This window comes from Brienomyrus brachyistius, chromosome 22 (genome assembly GCF_023856365.1).
Source record: "Brienomyrus brachyistius isolate T26 chromosome 22, BBRACH_0.4, whole genome shotgun sequence".
NCBI lineage: Eukaryota > Metazoa > Chordata > Actinopteri > Osteoglossiformes > Mormyridae > Brienomyrus > Brienomyrus brachyistius.
The window spans coordinates 13,546,988-13,568,850 of record NC_064554.1 but is presented as its reverse complement, the minus strand read 5'-3'; the positions used below and the strand labels follow the sequence as shown (position 1 = coordinate 13,568,850).

Genomic DNA, 21,863 nt, shown 5'->3' with positions numbered 1-21,863 from the left:
TAATGCAAGCGAAGTGTCAGACGACCTTCCAAATGGAGCCTGGAGACTGTAAGCTACCAAGTTTATTTTATCTTGCCCATTCGATATAAATTGCCAGCTAAAACTCATACAAGCCTGGAGTTTTGATAAACCGCTGTTACATCCTATATTACTGGCTGTGAAAGATTCCGTTATCCTCTGCACACACAAGCTTGGGCCACGTGACCAAATTCACGCATGACAAAGCTGTTTCCAGGCTCTTTTGGCCGTGTGACTTTTGTCCACCTTGAAGTCAGCACTCACACTGCTGTCGGCTCTACATAGGACAGCACTTCCTGATTTTATCCTGATCTCCAAGCAGTCATCTAATCCAGTAAGTCGCTGTGGAGCAAATTATAAATGTTTGTCTGGCACTTCAGTGTTGCCTTCAGCTTAATCTACGCTGTTCTTCCTGGGAATGTGAGAAACGACAGCATTTCAGAAGCGCTCAGGAAAAAACGCTCCAACGCCCAGTCAAATAAGTGCATTTTAATGAGGTTCATGTAATATTTAACAATCACGTCGGATGGTCTCCATATTCTTTGTGTACATACATAGCTGCACCCGGGTAACCCCCCCCCCAGAAGGCACATGAAAATCACTATGCACATGCTCAGGGCCTCATGATACAGCCACGTGTAAATTGTTTGGTTTCTGCGTCAGCTGCTCACCACCACAATCTTCAGAATCCCATACCAAGCAATTTCTATAAATATGGGCATTACCTTTAACTTACACACCAGAAATACCTATACATCATTTACACATAACTTAAAGAAAATGAAAAAGTTTACAATAGAATTTAGCAACTGCACAAAGTAAATATCAAGTATTCGACGGATTTGGACCGCGGTGGGTTCTGGGAACTCAAGTGGACGGCCGCCGATGGAATGAAAGCGTGCATGGAGACAGACACTGGGGAGGGTCACACCAACACACCCTCTGTACACTGGGAAAGCATGAGGTGACAGAACATCCCACCACTGTTCAGTATCTCATTCTCTTGACCTCAGAAAATGTGACCTGGCATCAGTCGGGTCGATTGTAAGCTGCTTGTTGACATTAAAGTCTTCTGAAGTCAATCGCTGTCACTGATTATTGATGTGTGTCTCGAATCTACTATTCATAAGACGGCCGATGGTGATGGGTTGTACAGGTACCAGACAACGAGAACAGAACACGCTCTGCCAAACCACGGCTTTTAATGCCTCTTCATTCTTCATTCAACACCCAGTGTTCCATGCTGATGCTTCCATCCAGAACGTTTTCGTGGAAACATTAAACATCCATCCATGATTTCCTATATGCAATTGTGCGTTTAGTAGAGGACGGCTTTCATCTCGAGTGCATCTCGGTCAGCACGGCCATTCCACTCAGGTGATTGGATCAGCAGACGAACAAACACAGAGAAACCGGCTACCGAAACGATGAGGAGTACTGCGTGGGTGGGGCTCCTTATGATCCGCATGGGGTATCCCACCATCCCTGCTGGCCTTCTGCTGAGCCCACGAGGCTGGTCCCACAGTGCCCCCTGGTGGCCCAGCTACGGCCAGCGCGCTGGGAATCGCAGCTGTGCAGGGTGCTCGCTCACTTCTTACTGGCTATGCGTCGCTTCCTGGCTGCCAGCATGTCATAGAAGGGATCCCTGCTGACACTGGCCCTGCAGAGAAACACAAGCAGGTCAGCAACCTGCCACAGAGCTCTATTTCCTGGCATGCTAATGAATCAACAGGATCAGAGGAAAAACATCCAGTGACCCAGTTTGGTTTCCATGGTTTCGGAGCCCCCACCCAGTTCCTACACTAGAAAGAGAAAACATTGCTTTGTTGACAGGTGCCATGCAGAAGCAATATCTATACAGCCACCCACACAACTGACAGATTCACACCCAATGGTGCAGCTTTGGGATTACGAACACATTCTTTTCCTAGACCTCCTAGTGGGAGAGAGGGCCACCTAGTGGCGGTGTCTGCAGGCTGATTCTGTTCCCAAGCATGCACAGACACAGACTGCAGTGTGGCAAAGCTCTGCCCGCACATACACACTCAAAACACCGGGGGGCGCTAAAGGCCATGTAGTGCATCTTTCTCCCCAAGATGTTTTGCTCTTTCCCTACTTGCGACCCCAGATCCTATGGCAGCATGGGATAAGCGATGTTCTCACTTGATGGACTTGATCCACTCTTCCTTCTCTTCCGGCGTAGGGGCGGAGATCCTGTAGACCACATGGTTACCCTCCACGACACGGCCGTCCGCTTCAGTCTTACAGGCCTTGATCACCTGGCCCTTGTGATTGGGGTTATACAGCTCGAAGCAGTTCTGTAAGGCAGACATACACTGCCTAAGATCTACGATCCACAGACGCATGTGTTTAGGGAGTGTGTGTGGAGCAGATGCCCACCACACGGGGAGGGAGAGGGTTCCCAGTACATACGGGCTTCCTGGGCTCCTCCACCTCCCTGATGCTGAGATTCTCCAGTGGAATGATGCCACGTGGCTCCTTATCCTGAAAGGAGGCGAGGAGAGAGACGCAGGTGAGATGGAAGCGGTAGAGACACACAGACACAATCGGTGCTGCATGTTTTTAGTGCTTCATACAGCACTAACGAGGACCGTTTCTACATTTCATTAAAGGCTGCACACGTGAGGAGCTGAATAGGGGCATTTATTGAGTTGCTTCTTTATGATGAAAAGGCTCACTGCATAGCAGCAACGCTTAGTTCAAGATCCATGTTTGGTGTGAATGCAATTTGTATAATATATATATATATATATATATATAAAAACTTACTGTTGTGTATTCAAAGTAATACAGGCAGCTGTCAGTCAAAATGAACCATCTTCGCTTCCAAGTTTTCACACGGCCACCTGACAACGAAACAGGGTGGTGTTGGTGCACAGGCCAGTGCGCGGCCATTATACAGCATTAAAATATCATCGTGACATCATAACGAAACTAATCAAGCCCACACGTTGTCACCTCCGTCGCCAACCTACATCTGCGTCACCTAATTTTCCCTTCCGATTCATCGAAACACCTCCATCTATAATTAGCAAGGAGTGGACGTCGTAGGGTCTTCTGGAATGACTCCACATATGAGTGAAGTTTTCAGGTCTTTGTTGGTCTCTCTGCGCTACAACACAGAATTCCTAGATCTCTACATAGAACTGCTCTCTTATACTTTATTCCTCAAACATTCCTTAAAGGGACATGGATACACAAGCAGGTCTTGCTTCTGATGAAAACAGTACTTGAAGGAACAGCTTCTTTATTCATCAGCAAGATGACAGCTATAAAACCACGAGAAGATTCTCGGGTCATAAATCATGCGACTAACTGTACGAGATCACCGCTTGCAGCACACACAGTTACCGGAATGTGTTTGCCTGCCAAGAGTAATGAGAACCTACGAAACGTCTTGACCCCTACAGCAGTAGCCTGGCCAATCAGTGGGCACCACTGTGCTGATGTCACCTCTACAGGAAGGGAAGAGGTAGAAAAAAAAAATCTCACACACACACACACACACACACACGCACACACACATAACACCAAACATCTAAGGAGGAATGAAAAGAGAGCGGATAGAGGAGATGGGGAGGGTTTTCTCCAGGTTACCTACCTCCTGGTGAGGAGAAAGTAGATACAGCCAGGAGTCAGAGAACAGAAAGGTGAGAGATCATAGGGCACAAGGAAAATAAGAAGGAACATTTAACGACAAACCTATTACAACGACACAAGCAGAAACCAAACGCACACAGGAAAAGCAGAAGCCAGGAAGGAAACGGCAGAGAAATGAACATGCACGACCCAGAGAAGATCCACATAAACACTATGTGCTTTGTTTCAAAAGGCGATCTGCTGAACCCATCAACTACAAATGCCGCTTTTAAATACAAGTCCAAAGCATTGACGCATCGCTCACGAGGTCCCTGAGGACCACACGAAATCTGCAAGCCTAGTCAATGGAGCTTACATGGCAAAGCCGCACAGCAACATCGAGGCTGCCAAGGGGCGTGCGGAAGCAACACGAGACCGATCCTCTTCCTGTATCTGTTTTACAGGCACAGTGTGGTGGATGGAAATGAAAATCCCAGATCACTACTAACATTTACAAAGAGTCATCAACACTCTGTCTCAGCAGGGCTCCCCTACATGCCATAAAATTCAGGAATTAACATCAACTGACATCCTCTCCTCAAACCTCCCCAAGTTTTCCAGTAGGTTAGGGTTCAGAGATGAATCTTTGCATACGACCGGACGTTACCAAGGAAACCAAAAGAGAAAATCCCCTGGATGATACCAAAAGAGACACTGCAGTGGCAGCTAATGGGTTCAGGACCAAGCGTAGGTCAACATGCCCAGTCAGGTCACATGACCAGCGGCAGGCTACTCGTGGCCCAAGCTAACAGCAGGGCCGGGGAGTTAGCATGCACCACTGATTGTCTCACTGGTTTGAGAAAGACATGGCATGAAATGACAGACAGAAAGAACGCGGGGGGAGTGGGGGAATGGGAGGGGGGTTGTTAAGAAAAGGCAGCTGGGGGGCTGCCCGCTCCGACGACGCCCTGCTCACCTAGCTTCAGCAGCCAGCCTTCTCGGTCCGGGTTGAAGAAGGTGTGCGTCAGATCGTTCCCATCGTCCTCTGGGATTTTAAAAGGCTCATTTTTAATGCTTTCATACAAATTCTGTAGAAAAGCAGAAGTCAGAGCAATGGATGTCAATGCAGCACAGGCATTCATTATACTTGCAGATAGATCCCACAACCATGCATCCTCAGATATTCATAACAGCTCTCTGGCTTGCACTGCAGGAAATACGAGTGCTATTCCACTTTACTGCTTCATGCCAAGAGGAAATATTACAGCCTGGTCTGTGTCTCTGGTTCCACTACTTGCAGATGAAGACAAAATTCTCAGTTTTCAAAGGTTCTGCATGGACTATGCTGCTGCATCGTTGCAGGGTGCTCCTCCAAGAGAGTAAGGACCATGAATTGGAGAATTCGAGCTTATCTGTAGTACAATTACAGAAGCTGGTTTTACATGATAACAAGATAATAACAAAATAATAAGTCAAAACAATGTGTTAGTTCTTCATTTGAGAAACACTATCCATTCAACAAGCCAACAGCAAGGCCAGATAAGCCCTGTTGTAAAGGACCCCCCAGTAGATGTCAATATGGGAAGATTGCCTGACCACTTTAAGGTTCTATAAAGAAAGGACCCTTTAAGGCGGTGCTTCCCCATGTTTTTGCTCCCTCCGAGCTCCCTGCCCCTGCTGGGAGCTGGGGGGGGAGCAAAAATATGGACTGTCTGTGGGTCCCCGAGGACCGGATTGAGAAACGTTGGGTTTCCTGTATGAGCCTCCTTGACGTGGCCCTAACACGCATCCTCAGATGTCTTACCCTGAGCAGCTCCTCGGGGAGGTCCCCACCATTGTTGATGCCCCTGTTCATGGAGATGAACCTCTCCAGCGGCGGCTTGTCACGCACATTGGGGTTGTGGAGGCTGGTGTTCAGCATGATGATGGCAAAGGAGAGTACGTAGCAGGTGTCTGCAGAGAGAGCCGGCATCGTTAGCAGCACGCAAAGCTGGCCACTGCCACGGCCGACAACGAAGCTAATCAGCGCTAGCGCTAAAGCTTCCGGCAGGAGTGAAATGAACAGGGGTATTTCTGTCCTCCTGCATCATGCTGCTCATTCTCATTCAAGCTACCGTCAAACCTCGGACTGCGAGTAACTTGGTTTGCGAGTGTTTTGCAAGGTGAGCAAAAGTAATAAAAAATAATTTAAATAAATTTCAACTTGATAAACAGGTGAGGTCTTGCAATACGAGTGCTTTGGATTACAAGCACGTTTTTGGAACGAATTATGCTCGCAATCCGAGGTTTTACTGTACTTACATTAAAGTCAGCTGTATTACAGGTATATGCAGCGTGCTTCCGAGCTAAAAGTCTGACTACTGATGTCCCACGGCAGGGGTCAGATACACAGAGCAGTGGCCACGTAACCAGAGACAGAGGAAGTTACACAACTTTTTATGACCCAGTGCGGCTGTTGTACACGGTAACCTACCCTTCGCTAAGCTTTAAGCTGCAGGACAGACAGCCCTGCGACACCGTTTAGTCTGACCTCTCGACCTTTGAACTCTGACCTGTGGACTGGAAGACCCCCGGGTTGCACTGGCAGTAACGTGATGCAAAGGCCTCCATCATGCGGTCGATCTTCTGCGCCTCTCCAGGCAGTCGGAAACTCCACAGGAACTGCCTGGAACCCCCGGAGAGGGAAAAAAATATTATGACCCATAACCCTCAGTTATGGATGGATATTTATTAAATAAAGTCACACGCTGCGTAATGACGTAATGAGGAACCCCACATACAACTGTGGTCCCATAAGATTATAATGGAGCTGAAAACCTTCTATCACCTAGTGATGTTCTAGTCATAACATCATAACGTAAGACATTATTCACTTGTTTGGGGTGATGCTTTTGTAAACAAACCTGCTGCACTGCACATACAATTATCTACAGTACATAAGACTTGGGAATCATAATAATGTTACTGGTTTATACCTTTACTGCATTGTATTTTTTTATCATTTTTTAGGCTATACCATACAGCCTAGATGTGTAGTATAGGCTATACCATATAGCCTAGATCTGTATTATAGGCTATACTAACTAGGTTTCTGCAAGTACACTCTACAATTTTCTCAAAATGACAAAATTCTTAGACTCCATCCCCATCGTTAAGTAACACATGCCCAATTAAAGCTTTAAGCAAGATTTTTTTTCATGTGAAACTGTAGGCTGATTCGGGTCCATGAAATAACTCATGAATAATTTCACTCTTCTGCTCTAATATATGACTGAATACCAACACAATGCTGCCTTGCATCACGGCTAACATAGATCATTACAGGTACGTAGCACTAATACAGGTAAACGGCCGGGCAGCGTGGACAGCTGGGGGTACACTCATGGGCAAAGCAAAAAAAAGGGCCGAACCCAAAAGACAACGTTTTAATGGTCCGCAAACAACCAGAAGATATGTTGAACACCCAGTTAGTTTGAAATTTACATGATTTAACTCTTTTAATGATTTTATCTTTGCGTACAAGAAGTCTAGGAAACTAAATATCTCCAACTTTTTACCCAAAACAGTTCTCTGCAGCATCGAGCCCCGGAGTGCATTTTTATGTAGCTCTTGTTAATTATCTGACTATTATCTGATTATTAAGGCCATTAAAAGCTTAATTTTTACAACTTTGTGTTTGGCCCGTTTTTTTTCTTCGAGGGATATGTGTGTTTGCGTGTATAACCCTACCTCAAAGCCTGCACCAAGGTCAGGTCTGCAAACTCATGAAGCTCCACAAACGCCTGGAGGACCTTGATGTTAAAATCATCCCTTGAGGAGAAATGAAAACATTTTGCATTCACGGGCCACGATAGTCACCATCCAATCTAAGACACACAGCCCTTCATAGGGAAATTCCCTATCATATAGTTTGTTCCAAGGTCACTGGTCTACGCTGCTGCAACTCTAATATTTTCACATTTTTTTTCATGCTTTTCCTTTAAAAATGCTTCCTCCTTCCAAAAGAATGCACAGTGTGACAGTACAGTGATACCATATTCCCCAGTAGGAGGTCTACAGTCACATGACTATATAATACAGTAGCCCCCAGGGTGCTGGTATAAGGGTTAGATGATCAAAGCTTTCCTTTGTGCAGATCTCCGGAGGTCGATGAGAGGAAAGCACAGCGGATCGGAGGCACACTGCAGAAGGAAAGCGGTCCTGTTGCCTCAGAACACACGTGGGGGATGGGGAGGATTGGGGGGGGGGGGCATTCTGGGCTCACCTCTCCCCCAGGTACTCGCCAATGACAGTCTTGTTGAGACCCTCCCCCTTATAGAGGAACTGAGCGATGCTCTCTGGTGTGTGTAGTAGCAGCTCATTCTCCAGGAGGAACTGAATTCCCTACGACGGGGGGGAGGGAACTCGATGAGCGACATGAATCCGAAACGAGGCGTAAAAATCAACATTACATGGCTGTGAAATGTATTGCGATGCATTGTCAGGAGCAGATGGACATTCCATTAAAAATACTGCACACTTACCTTTTTAGGGTCCATGTTAAACTTCTTCCTTCCCATGGCAATTTGCTTATTTCTCTGCGATGTTTTGCTGCAACGTCACATCATTTAGATGAATCCTACATGTCAGTAAGTGCTTAACAGGGCTACAGTATTAGATGCACACAGTAGACCACATGATTTATGATCTTTCAAGCTGGAATGTTTGGGTTAGACAGGTTTTATCTGTCCGTCTTCATGGCTGCTAAGGTGGCAGACATGATGTCACGACCACAGGGCAGGTTGTGTGGTAAACAAACGGTTCACTTCAGAGAGCAGAGGCTGGTTTTAAGCACCACCTGAGGGCACACGTCGGTCTTACAGTCCTGTTTTCCCCCTTTTTTCTGCGAATCATCTAGGTCAGCGTTTCCCAATCCAGTGCTCGGGGACCCGCAGACGGTCCTTTGTTTTTGCTCCCTCCCAACAAAAATGGAGGAGCAAAAATGTGGCCTATTTGGCGGGTGCTCAGAGGGAGCAAAAACATGGACTGGTTGTGGGCCGCCGAGGACCAGACTGGGAAACACTGATCTAGGTGTGATAGTTAAGTGTGTGTGTTTGGCCACTGCCGCCCAGCCAGCTGGCCTGAGACACATGGACACGCACATTAGCTCCCTGAGGCAGATGCACAGCTAAAGGAAACCAGCATGAGCAAAGGGCTCAACAGCCACAGTAAGTGTTTTTATGCTGGTCTTTCAACAGCCTTTCAAACAGCCTGGGGGCCCCTGGGTATAACGCCGGGGATTGTGGGTATTCTACACTCACCTCTCACCCACACTTGTTAGCTGTTCGATTTCACTCATAACTTCAGCAATTTCAAACTTCAACCGCTGTAAACAATAACAAAGCGGGGGATAAGTATTTGTAGTTAACCACAAATAACATCAATTACAATTAGAGGTTGATTCAGAAGGACAGTTTGCACTGTGGCGGTGTTAAGCTATACAAAGGCAGCATTTGCCCCTGCAGGCAATTAAAAGAATGTGTGTTTAAAGTATAGATGACAATCTTCTGTAGAGGAAATGAAAAGAACTGACGTTCACAATCATGCCTACTGTAGGTGACAAGCAGTTTTAAACAGGAGCATCACTTAAAGGCACAGTACCTCAATGTCATCCAATAGTTCCTTTTTCCTGCGCCGGATGCTTATCAGCTCGTCTTTTTCTCCCATGGACAAATCAGCAGGAACTGCAAAGAGCATCAGGAAGCAGAGTTCGGATAAAGGGGCACAGCCACTGCCAAACACGGCCCAGGTGCTACCACGTTCTTGATCAGTCTGATAATAATCATCCAAAATGCATAAACAAATCATACCAGCATTATCATTACATTAATGGGAACCATGGAGAATGAGGCTCCTTCCCCCACAAGGAAAAATTACATTTAAAAAAGCCATATAACAGCATTTGATACTATCTGCAAAATCGAAAACTTGCCTTTGACTCAAAGGCCAACAATAGTATCTATGACTGCTGAAAGAGGCGTGGTAGACAGTACTGTGGGGAGGTGGGGGTCTGGTTTACAGAGGAACTGGAAAAATATTTTACAAAAGCTCCTCAATGCAAAAGTAATCGTTTTTATCAGGACTCACACCAGTGCTACAGTCTGGAAGGTCTTCCAAAAGCCCTGGGGGCAGACAGGACGCAGCATCATGCCAGGGATGGTGCCACCACAAAACGTTCTGCTCTGGATTCCTTCCATAAAAGAAACTGTGCTCCAAAAACCTGCTTTGCGATTCGTTATTCACTTATTAATACAGAACAGAAATAACTAAAAGGCACCAAAGGTGCACTCAGTCTAGGAAAAGTATGTCAGAACTGCTCCTGTGAACACAGAATTACAAATGGGAAAATAATCCTCCAGCAACTATACAATACCAGTAGGTCACTAACTAGTCATTTTGGCAGAAATGAGTGATTTGCTGACCTCAAGGGGATTTGCACTACTTTCACGAAGGGTATTCACTGGTCAGTTTTAAGGTAATCTAATCATTATCTTATGTACTTATTCAAGCATTCCATGAACGTTAGATAACCTGAGGCGACATTGAAACCATTTCTGTGAACAGTGTTCTCACAGGTGAAAGGATATTCTACTCAAAAGATGCTCCCCAAGGGTCTCAACTCAAAGGGCCAACTGGCTACTCCCCAGCAGAAACCAGTGTCAATATACACAGTGCATACCTGCTACAGTTCTCAAAAGAATAATCGAAACTGTCTCCAGTGAACACAGTGACAAATCCACTGTGTGTTTGCAAGCACGCAAGGAAGCAACATGCTAAGAAATTGGATACTGGCACAGACGATGGGCTATTTTGGCGCTAATGCACAAATACAATGCCTGAGTGCATTGTTAAGAGAAGATTAAATTAGTAAACCAGGAACACCCACATTATGCCTGTAATTGCTTTCTCGGAAGAGGAATAGTCTAAGGACAAAAATGTAGGCACACAGGCAGATAGTTAGTGCTCGTGCAGCTTAATTATGCGTTCTATTCTACACAGGCCTGCAAAACCGACAATACGAAAATCTTAATTGAATCTCATTCTCCATCCAATATGATTAAATTATACTGATGAATATCGCATATCTCACAGCATCTCTCAAGCAAGGGTACTAGTGCACAGCATGGGGCCAAAAACCACCGTGCCAAAGAAAGGAGGGAAGATGGTCATTAATCAGTCACAAGCAAGGTCACTGTTACTCCAGCACTCTGCTAACTGGGACTAAACTGGTCCTTCCTCCAGTACTGTCCAGGCAAATACCACAAACACACTGCCTGCATTAACACATTCAGTCATTTCCACAACCTTACATAGAATAAGTGGTATAATGGATGGATGGATGGATGGATGTTAAAATATTTGTTGAAAGCTTTTCCTTCAGGACCCTGTAACACACTCAGGACAAATGAAAATTTCCTGGCTCTGTCATTAGTCAGCATTCAAGTAAAAATTCAGATACAAAGAGCCTGCAAGACATACAAATCAAACTGATACAATGAGAGGACAAACAACAGTGTACGCAAAATAGCCGTCAATGACTCAGGGTCAGCTGTATTGTGGTCTGGTGATCATCTACACTCCTTAGCTTTGACCCTGACCCTGAAAACAGGCAGGAAATGAAGATACAAAGTCCCAACGCTAACGAAACCATTCAAGGCCCACACATGTTCTCTATAGCTGTGTACATCTGCTCACACAAGAGCGACTTGGGGTGGGGATGGGGATGGGGGTGGGGATTTCCGATGCACTTGTTTACAAGCATGCACAGCTGCTGACCCGGCTGCTAAAGGACGTCCCAGCGATCCTGCCAGCAGTGGTACTGATCCGCTCTCCATGTCTGGTGTAGATCGTGTGCAACAGTGCAGTGTAGGCTGCCAGAGTTTTCCCTAGCGTTTCCTGCCCTTGCTGCTAATTTTCTCTTGGCTGTGCAGACACCAAGTGCACATAGGTGGTGGTGGGGGGGTACACCTAATTTGTACACAGTAATTTGAGTCATGGAGCACACAAACCTGGTGAGAAAACATAACAGAGACTGCAGGATGGGTGGAGCCTTACCCGTGGCCGTAAACTAACAGCACCCAATGCCGATACAGATTAACACAGCAGAAACACTTCACGCATACATGAACTCATTTAGTACAGTGTGAAGTACATCGTTAGAGACGCATATAGAGAAGAGCAATTAGGCTACAGCGTGAGCAAGCAAACAAGCGTCTCCTGAAAATAAACAATGCAAAATTAGCCTTAAATGGGCTACTTGCACTTAGCGCTGTGATTTATTTCCATTTCAAAAAGCAGCTGCTCCAGCATTTCTGGTCTACCTGTTTATAGTACAGTTGGTAGTAAAGTACCATTAGATTTTTTTTTTTTTTGGCCAGAAGATATTGAAAACAGAAAAAGTTTCAGAGGCAAGAAAACTGTTGTGTTCCTCTGTGTACAGCATCTTCAAAATCATAATCAGAATCTTTATTATTATTTGCACAGTACCACGTGTACAAGCAATTACCTTTGGTGCAGGTGTCCACACAATATTACTCCAATAAAAACTTAATGGCAGTTTAAAAAAGAAGTGGCTCGTAAACATATAACGTGTGAATTTTAGTGTCTGTGGTGGAACATAAAAATTGCTTATCCTCAGAAAAAGACAAATTTGTGTTTTCTGCAGTTATTCCTAATTCTGTAGGATTGACTAAATTTCAGTCCAGAATGTAAGTGTTCCAGCAAAGCCCACTATACTTGTTAACTTTGTTAGAAGTAATAAATCAAATTTAGACACCTGGCTTGAGGCTTAATTGTAGATTAAACAAGGTGAATGTTAAACGGTTTCCTCCCCATTATTAATTTGGGTGGCAGTTGACTCGTTTTCAACCATCTGTAGCACCAGGCTTGCATGCTGACCTGGCCTGACAGCCTGTCTCTGCTTGACACTAAATACCAACCACAAGAAATACTTTCATTTCACACTTTGACTTGTGGTTCCTGTTAGGCACCTAGAATGCTGTTAGCCTTAGCTAAGTTAGCATGCTTCATTTTCTTGTCTTCGTAATTGCGTATATATAATACATACAATTAGAAGACTTTCCAAGGCTTTTCCAGCTTGCTGGATGGTTTTCAAGGTTACATTTTTTGTCATATGTACAATGAAATTCCTACTTGAACGCCTTCTCCACAGACTACAGACAATTAACAGGACATTACAATACAAAACACACTGGGTATGAAGTACTAACACGGAGATAAAAACATAACATCTAACAACATATCAACAACATTCAACGTGATGTAGTAAGGTGAAATGTGGAAGAGCAATGAATTAGAATGTAGATAGAATGCCATTTTGCGTGTCTTCTTGCAAATGCGATAAATGTCATTGACATTCATCTTTTGTAGCTTGTGTAGACAGCAAGTGTAAAGCATTGCAGGCCACAACCTAGTACAAAAAGGTAAGACCGGAAACCAAGGAACTGTCTTACTCCAAACCCATAACTGTGTGTGTAAGCTCAAATTCTCAAATTGCAAAAAAAAACTTTTTTCATTGTAACCTCAAGTTCCAAAACTCACAACACAAAACATAGCAGGTAGGGTAGTTCCAAGTAAAACACCTACCAACACTGACATGCCTACCCATCCACAATTAATGGTCCAGCTGCCTATTAAGAATCATCTATTTATATTCAGCCAACATACCTTAAATATCTTTAAACAAGTTCCCCAGCATTCTTTTCTGTCAGTGCTCTTGGTTCAGGTGTGTTTGAACTAAGAAAGTCTGGAAAATAACCCCCCCCTCCCTCCACATAACCAAGCCAATGTGCCTTAGAGGGTCTGAACTTTGCTCTCCGCCGGTTCGCTTATCACAGAAAACCAGCTGCCGTCCACAAAGTGTATCTTCAGCTCAGCCTATGGAATCGGTGGAGTCCTGCTACCCAGTGGCCATGAAAAGCATAGAAGCATTTGTCCTCTTTGACTTCAGTCTTTAATGAGAAACACCGGAGACCCGCGTGCCTCCCACGGCTTCCCCACATGGCCGTCTGCCCGGGGCTGTGATCGCTGTTTCCTGAGCCAGACTGCCGCTTGGCTCTCATCCTCTGAGCACAGGCAGGGTGCTCCGCTGGGTGCCGATCGCACACCCTTGCACGTAGACAGACAGTGCATACATATGCATATCTAAATACGCGGAACACATTGATAAGAGCTATGAGCCATAATTTTTTCAAAATTTAAAAAGTTTATAAATAACGCTGAATTTGGTTGACAGATACCCAAGTGTACGCTTTGCATATTATAACACGGCAGTGGTGAAACAAATAAGATTTTAGTCTTTATTTTGCTGGACACTTCTATTTAAAACAGGACACAGTTCATTTTTACATAACAAATAATAAATACATGGCATTCAAATATATTAATAAAGAATTTGTAATAGGTGGCCAGCTAGGTTCATCTGATTGATCTGGTACTGCACAAGTTTAGCCCAAAGCTCATGTGGTCTCACAATCTGCCATGACCCAGTGTAGCACGGGCATGAACAGCCCCTAATAACCCTACATTACACTGACCAATTCTTTTTCTTCTTTTGTTTTTTTTTAAGAAATTCTATTTCTTCGCACGTTTCCTGACAAACACTAATTGCTTCTCCCTGCACCCCAACGGCCACGCGATGTTCTGGCAATAAACACAAGATGGGAAGTGCTTTCCCTGCGCCCCGTGAACTCCAAACAAAGATGTATTTATCCACACTGAGGCGTGACCGCCTCTGCCAAAAGCCATACCACCAGAGCGTAAAGGAGAAGAATGGGCTGGATAGTGCAAAAGTCAGGCATGTGCTTCGCCCTTCAGTTTGACAGTTGTCATTCACCCCCTCAAGGCAGACACCAGTCTAAAAAAAAACCATCTGATTAGCTCAACTGCTTTATTTATTTCCAACATATTTTGCATAATAAGATAAAGTCTCCTGTGCATTGCAGTTTGGTATCTGGGTACTTGTCCATGACACAACACTCATCACAATTCAATGTATCACAGGCATTAAGGGCCTTAAACTATCTAGGATAAATCAATATCTTGAATAAGGTCATCGCAAACTTCAGGTCCCACATGCATATAGTATGCCTTTCTTCATGCACACGTAAAGGCCGCACTTCTACCTTTTTTGCAGGGCAGTGCATGCAGCATAAGCTACATAAACAGCATATTGAAAGAATGTTGGTAAAATAAAACATTAGACTCTACTACTGGTAATAAACAGTACTGCGGCAAACTAATAAAACAACGCAAAAGTTTAAAACATTGATGAAAAATCATGAAAAACTGAATTGTAATTTAAAGATTAATCGCACTATTGATATAGGGCTGGCTAGCATACCAACATGACGTTCACAATCTCACTTATCAGTGAGAACCCATGTACGCCTAGTTCATGGCACTAATAAGTGTGTCAGACAAAAACGGAAAATCCTCCAAACTGGCTGAACAGAGTCAATTGTGAGTATCCTGGATGTGGGGGGGGGGGGGGGGGGGGCTACGTCTGATCTGCTGAAACTCATTAGCAGGCAGGGGTACTTGATGTTGCCCCACACCAATACAGCTGGGATCTCTAACTTGAGCCCACAATGCAACATCAAACACTGCAGCGATAAAACTTTCATTTCAATGTGGCTGCCTCCTCCTCTTCATCTGCCCAAGTGAAGCTTGTGACGTAGTTCTTGAGAAAAAAAAATGTCCTGAATAATTTCAATTAATTCCTGCTCTTTGCAACACGTTCATGTCTTGATTTTAGGTTTGGAACAATCTATTCAACAGCTATTAACCAGAGATGGATAGATAGCCAAACTCCATAGATCCGAAGGGGAAATTGGTGTCACAAACATGTTCAATGAAAGGCCACAGGCACAATATAAATGCGAGACAAAGTGTGAGAAAACACAAGACTGCAAATTTTTCACAAATATAACATTTGTAGAAACCTAAGCCAGAGAAACCCTTTTTTCCTAATGTCAGGACCCCTATTCACATTCTGCGAAACTACCAGCCCTACGAGATTCAACAACAGATAAGGGGAAATTACTAGCAACAAGAACTTTAACTAAGGCCAGTTCATGAGTTATAACTGTGGCACTTCTAGGAAAAACATAAAGGTGTCCTGTAGACCCACAGAGTGTGGCGGGGGGGTATCTGAAGTTACCTTACTGATACAGGAGGAGGAACACACATGTATACCAATGAGGCTTCATGAACAATTTCAAGCGGCACACATCAGTCAACAGACATTCATATATAAACAAAGTCACCTCTGACAGCCCTTGTCATAATGGTTGAACTCCAGCTCAAACTGAACCCTCCCCAGGGCAACTTGGGTTACATTTAAATTTTAAAGGGACAGTAACAAGTGAAAAGGTAACACAGACAGCACAAAAAACTGGAATTTAAATCCCACAATGCACTAACACCTTCCATGTAAGAACTACAAAAGTAAATAATGACTCATTACAATGTCAAACACTTGACAGTTCGAGCGGTTCATGTACAATATATTTACACATGAAAATGTTACAGGATCTTCATCAAACAATTTGAGGACAGGGCAACTGTCGGTGTGGTTCGATGCTGATGAAGGATCACGGCTGAATCACTCATTGAGGCCGGCTCAGAAACAGGGGATCGGGCTTGAATTACCGGGGTTGCTAACAGAAAAACCGGACCCACAGCATGAATTCCGTCGAAAAGAGTCAAATTCTCAGAATGCAGCTACATTATTTCAATTATGACAAAGCAGAAAGGAGCCCCAGATCTAGTCTTTCAATAAATTTAAGCAAACAAACAAACAAACAAAGACCAACACACTGGTTGCATCAGAAGTAAACTTTCCCTGGGAAAATCTTGTCCTTCCAGAAAGTCTGATCCTTGTCCTCTTGCATGTACCCCAGACCCTCCATGCAACCAAACCCCTCCCTTTCCATAAAATGTGTGTGTGGGGGGCAGGGGTGTAAGAAAGGCTATCAGTTGGGGTGGGAGTGTACCTAACTGGAAGTCCCTTAACGACAACTCAGGACCGCAGGGAGGAGCAGTGCACATCTCCACCATCCCGATGTGCAGATAAAAGCCATCCGCCCGCATTGGGATAGCTGGTTAAAACCCAGTTCAATTCAGCGGCAACGCAATGTAGCTCTACGCTAAATAGCTAACAGTGGCCGAAAGCTTTAGTTAGCAGGGACCCCTGACTGTCCTTGCTATGGAGCCGGGACTCGCCTCGAATACCATGGTAATACCATCTAAATATGATAGATGCCTCTATTTAGACCTTTGCTTTTTACAGTCGTCCTCTCACACCGCACAGTATAAAGAGCCTCAAATTTCAACTGCCAATTGTTTTATATTATAAATTGGATTAATTCAGTAGTAACTAGTTTTTCTAATTCGCGAGTTGTATTAGACACCCAACACCTATGAGCCCATGTCTATATGCATGTTCAGTAGTCTTAAAACCACTAAATAGGTGCAAATATACGTCACTAAGTTCACAGAACACCTTGTAATACATAAGCGGGATATTTATCTGCTCATGTTTCAGAAATTCGGAACCGTACAACCGGACTACTAGAACTGCTTACATTCACAGCACGATAAGCGGCAATCTGGTACCAATGTGTTATTGACCTACGGATCGATAACAGAGTTGTTTACATGGCAGGACACATCCCCCAGCGAGCTGACCGTCTTCCACACGACACGCCACAACTTCATTTGAGTAAAGATTATTAAAATCTACGAAGAATCGCTTGCCTCCGTGAACATGAGTAGACGCCACATGAAGGAGAATTATCCATGCAAAATTTATTGCGTTATCAAAAAACATATTTTTTCGTCAAACCCAAGTTCAAACTGTCGGTGACTCGTGGGCTGTCTGCCCACAAGAGAAAAATGCAAAAGCTGATCGATCCACTTTTCCAGCCAAGCAAAGCAAAAATTTGTCTAGATCTGCAATACATTCAGTCCTGGAGTTCAGCCGATCGACCAGCGACAGTACATACACACCGAATCATAAGCTCTAAATCCTCAAAAAACTTTTCTTTGCGCAGAATTATCTTTGGGGGGCGTACACAATCCCGAAAAAACGAAATCAACCAAACTTATTTTATATTAGCAAATCATCCAGCATGCGATTGTTTAACCTGGTAGAACCACTAAACCACATAGCTGAATACAGAATCAAATCTTTCTTCCCATTAAATAACACACATTTTCACACCGCGGGGATTAAATTTCAGTATCATGATATCACTTTGAACTGCGGTACATAAATTTCAGTATCATGATATCACTTTGAACTGCGGTACATAAATTTCAAGTACCACTGTAAAGTACATAGAAATATTAATTCCCTATAACGATACCAGTTGTCATGGAATTATCCCTATAACTAACGCGGTCACAGTGACTGACAGTAAACCACAAACAGAAATATCATTTCATCAGTTGTATTTGATGAAAGGGCTATTCAGATTCAGAATTCTCTCAAAATAAATTGTGTTTTTATTCCGGTAAGGTATTTCTCTGTGTCGCGCGCAGATTATTCCAACATAACGACCCAAAAGAGCAGCTAGTAGTGAGATGGATACAGAACAGGCGTACCTTGGTCTTCTTCATCCATATTAACAGCCGAGCCCTGAAAAACCGTCCAAAACAAGCAGCCTCCACACCAGTCTTCCTGATAAAAATCAATTACCCGGCAAGTGTTTTTGTAATTAAAAAGCAGCCATGTGCTCACCGCTTCTTAGGGGCGGCTTTGGGAGAATAAGAAAACCTTCCCCAAAAAAATGTAATTAAATCCCGCCCTCTCCGTTTGCCTCAGAAGCGACGGCACCAAGCAAGCGAGCCGCCGTCCTCACGCCCCCCCCACCCCCCGAGCGCAGGGACCCGCTTTAATCCGGGTAAATGGAGGCACTCCGCTCCCCGAGCGCCGACACTCCGGTATGAGTCGCAGCGCTCCGCTCCTACAGTTGGAAACGCACGTCACCGTGCACGCGCCCCGCCCTCCGCGCGCCGGCCGCCGCTAAAAACGCGCTTCCCCGGGCGCGTGACTCACGTCGGATACGCCCCGGCCGAGGATGCTGAGGGATATTTACCGAATCCAGTAGAAACGGAAAAAAATAATAATGCGAGATGGGAGTTCAGACACGTCCTGCGCGCACGTTGCAATCATGACGGTTCGTATTGCGTTTTGTTGGCTCATCAACTATTTTACCGTATACTTAGGGATGTACCTTTGGCTAACGCAGAAATGTTACACTTTAAGTAATAAGAGTCTGTCAGATCCGATCATATTTGAAAGTTTAATCGCTATTATATTCCTGAGCATTTTACTGATTATATTAAGTCACATTCTTTTTTAAATAGCCTACTTATATCAAATACACTGACAAGTTGAGAAAAAGGAAAAAAAGTATTTAAACCAGAGTCTTGGAAATACCCTTTAGCACTAATACCAATCATATGCTAATTGTTTTATGAACAAATGTATGGTGCATACACTTATGGTCGTAAATTATGGCGGAATTGGGGGGTGAGGGGTTTTAATCCCTCTAATAATCAAAACCATTCAGTACAACCCAAGTTATACCCTTGCATACACTGCTTAGTTCCTAACCTGTTAATAAGATTATTAAACTCCCTTCAGATATTTAAGTATATAATAATGTATCACGATACCTACCAGCAAGAACTGTTATAGCCGTCTGTCATCAAATGCTGTTTTATGGCGAAATCCACACTTCCCACAAATGACATCATGAATGTTTGAATATAGTCTGTTAAGGACCAAGCGTAACTCCTCCAAATGAGACTGCACGGACGTGGGTATCAGGCGTGTGTAAACCCGTCTAAGCCTATCCCAGACAACACAGGGCACACCCCAGATGGGAAGCCAATAACATTTTTCAGTTTAATTTGAATATTTTTGTCTATAAGATGGGAAATGGCATGTACCAGTCAAAAACTGAATTTGAATAGAAAAGTATACAGGCAGCATTTGGTGAGTAAAACATTGTGTTGGATGTGAAGAAGATTCAAGGGTTTTATCTGTTACATGCCAGGTATAGAGTCAGCCTGTAACCTGCAGTGAAGTGTAAGGTGCTCATCTCTGCCGTAATAAGCAGTAAAAGCAAAAAGACATTCAGAGTAACAATATAATAATAAATATGCACAAATGACGAAAGATACGCTGAAACACAAATATTTATATTGGGGAAAAACTTTGGACAAGCAGTTACAGAAGATGGATGGATGGATGGATGGATGGATGGATGGATGGATGGAAAAAGTTGTACTATAGAATCACTAAATGAATTGGCACAAGATGTGCAACACGATTCTAATTAAGTGTGAGGTGCACAGAGTACTCAGCTGGTTGGTTGAAACAAAACCTTGGTCTGGATTTGTACTTTCTGGACCTGAACTCTTTCTGAGCCTTTCACTTCTCACTGTGACATAGTGCAGTTTCCCAACCCAGTCCTCGGGGAACCCCAGACAGTCCTCGTTTTTGCTTCCTCTCAGCTCCCAGCACCTGTACCAGGTATTTGTTGTTCCTGATTGGCTGGGACCTGGGAGGGAGCAAAATCATGCACTGTCCAGGGTTCCCCGAGGACTGGGTTGGGAAACGCTGATATAGTGAAAGTGCTTACCAGACCACAGCCTAGTGAAAAGGTTGTTGCATCATTATTGTATCCCTTTATTCAATTAAAACATTAATTCATTTTCAGGGAGTGGACTGCTCCTATTCTATACACATTACTCACAAGGTTAAGAACGAATGTGAATGTTTCATCACATTTATCGGTCTTTCCATTTGTTTGATTTTAAAGATAAAAATAAATGTTTGAGACGATGCCAACAGGAAGAAAAAACAAGATTTACTAGTTTATGTTAGACAGCACATAGCTAATGTTAAAAGAATGTTGCACTGTTACAGTACTACCTATCTATCTATCCATCCATCCGTGGGACCGGAATCTTTCATGGTGGCTATCGGCACAAGGCAGGGAACAATCCAGGATAGGGTACCAACTCATTACAGCATTACAGTATTGCATAGAACCCCTGGTTTTGCAAGAATACGGTTCTTAATTTGCAGCTATATTGCGATCGTTGTTTTGTAATGGGGACATGGTGTGACAGTGGTTGGCACAGTCACCTCATACGCCTGGCACTGGGGTTCAAGTCTTTGCCCTGGCTCCCCCTGTGTTGTTGGTCTCCCCTGCTTCCTCTGGGTATTCAGGTATGATAAGGTACAAGCGGAGTTGCCAAATTCCCCGTAGGTGTGAATGGTGTGTGTCCTGCCCTGTGATGGCTTGGCATCCCATCCTGGTTTATTTACGGTCTTGCGGTATAGAAGATGGATGGATATCTGCTTGGTGGCACACTGTGAGCCCCTATGCTGTTGGGGTTCACTTCCCAGTCACGGCTCAGTAGGTGTGGAATTTTCTCCCAGTGTTCACACGTGTAAGAATGTGAACTGGTGCAAGTGTGCGAGCATATGGGCTTTGCATGTACTGCATATATTTTTCTTATGTCGGTGTCTCATTTCAGGGCTCAGGGTATTGTTGGTTATTCTTGAATGATCTCTACGTCTGTCCATCTAATGACGGGGTTTTGGAAGCCTGTCATAGGCGAACATCAGTTATGGTGCATCTTATAAAGTTTTGTGTGGTTAAATTTATTTTATTACTATACGTATGTCACATAAACTTGTGTTCTGTGTCAACTTCATACCAGTGTATCACAACGACTGGAACAAAACAATGTACGTCTTTAGAAATGCATAATTTTTGTTGGACACCTTTAAAAAACTACAGAACCATTAAAACTTTATGTAACAGAAGTTCAAGAGAGCGGCAAAACAGCAGTGGAAAGCAGCTAAGGTTATAAAACTCTCTCGCGCAATCAGCTAGACAGGATGTAGTTTATGTGGAGGTGGTCTGCTCTGACATCCTGAACTCCAGACAGGTTCCTCTAGACCAAAGGGCAGCATGCTAAGTTGGAGAAGCTGATTTATTCCACTGCGTGAGAGGAGGGAGGAGATGAGTGGAATGACGTCAGATAAAAACCAGGAGACATATAGATGTATGGTTGTAAGAGATTAACCTGTATTGGAGTGTGTGATGGTGGTGTTTCAGTATCTGATATATGTCGGAGTAGTATACGACGAGCACCAC

At 44.1% G+C, this 21,863-nt stretch overlaps 1 protein-coding gene across 4 annotated transcripts; it reads right to left on the bottom strand.

Moving 5' to 3' along the window:
• Window positions 1-493: 493 nt before the first annotated feature.
• On the bottom strand, window positions 494-19,456 carry LOC125717807 (cytohesin-3-like). 4 transcript variants are annotated; one of them, XM_048991086.1, is made up of 13 exons: window positions 19,367-19,456; window positions 9,259-9,341; window positions 8,919-8,983; window positions 8,142-8,208; window positions 7,883-8,001; window positions 7,348-7,428; window positions 6,171-6,283; window positions 5,423-5,571; window positions 4,595-4,706; window positions 2,809-2,885; window positions 2,452-2,523; window positions 2,182-2,336; window positions 494-1,678 (listed from the first exon to the last, which is right to left on the bottom strand). In XM_048991086.1, the coding sequence occupies exons 2-13, from the start codon at window positions 9,322-9,324 to the stop codon at window positions 1,606-1,608; spliced, it is 1,149 nt and encodes a 382-aa protein (XP_048847043.1). In that variant the 5' UTR covers window positions 9,325-9,341; window positions 19,367-19,456; the 3' UTR covers window positions 494-1,605. The 4 variants fall into 4 exon arrangements, with proteins under 4 accessions (XP_048847043.1, XP_048847040.1, XP_048847041.1 ...); XM_048991083.1 differs by lacking the exon at window positions 19,367-19,456 and adding an exon at window positions 18,286-18,631; XM_048991084.1 differs by lacking the exon at window positions 19,367-19,456 and adding an exon at window positions 13,345-15,165.
• Window positions 19,457-21,863: the final 2,407 nt, after the last annotated feature.

Coding starts and splice junctions, on each gene's coding strand:
- LOC125717807 (XM_048991083.1), bottom strand. Junction 8,209..8,918: donor CTAACAAGTGTGGGTGAGAG/GTGAGTGTAGAA, acceptor GTGACGTTGCAG/CAAAACATCGCAGAGAAATA. Junction 8,002..8,141: donor TTAACATGGACCCTAAAAAG/GTAAGTGTGCAG, acceptor CCCCCGTCGTAG/GGAATTCAGTTCCTCCTGGA.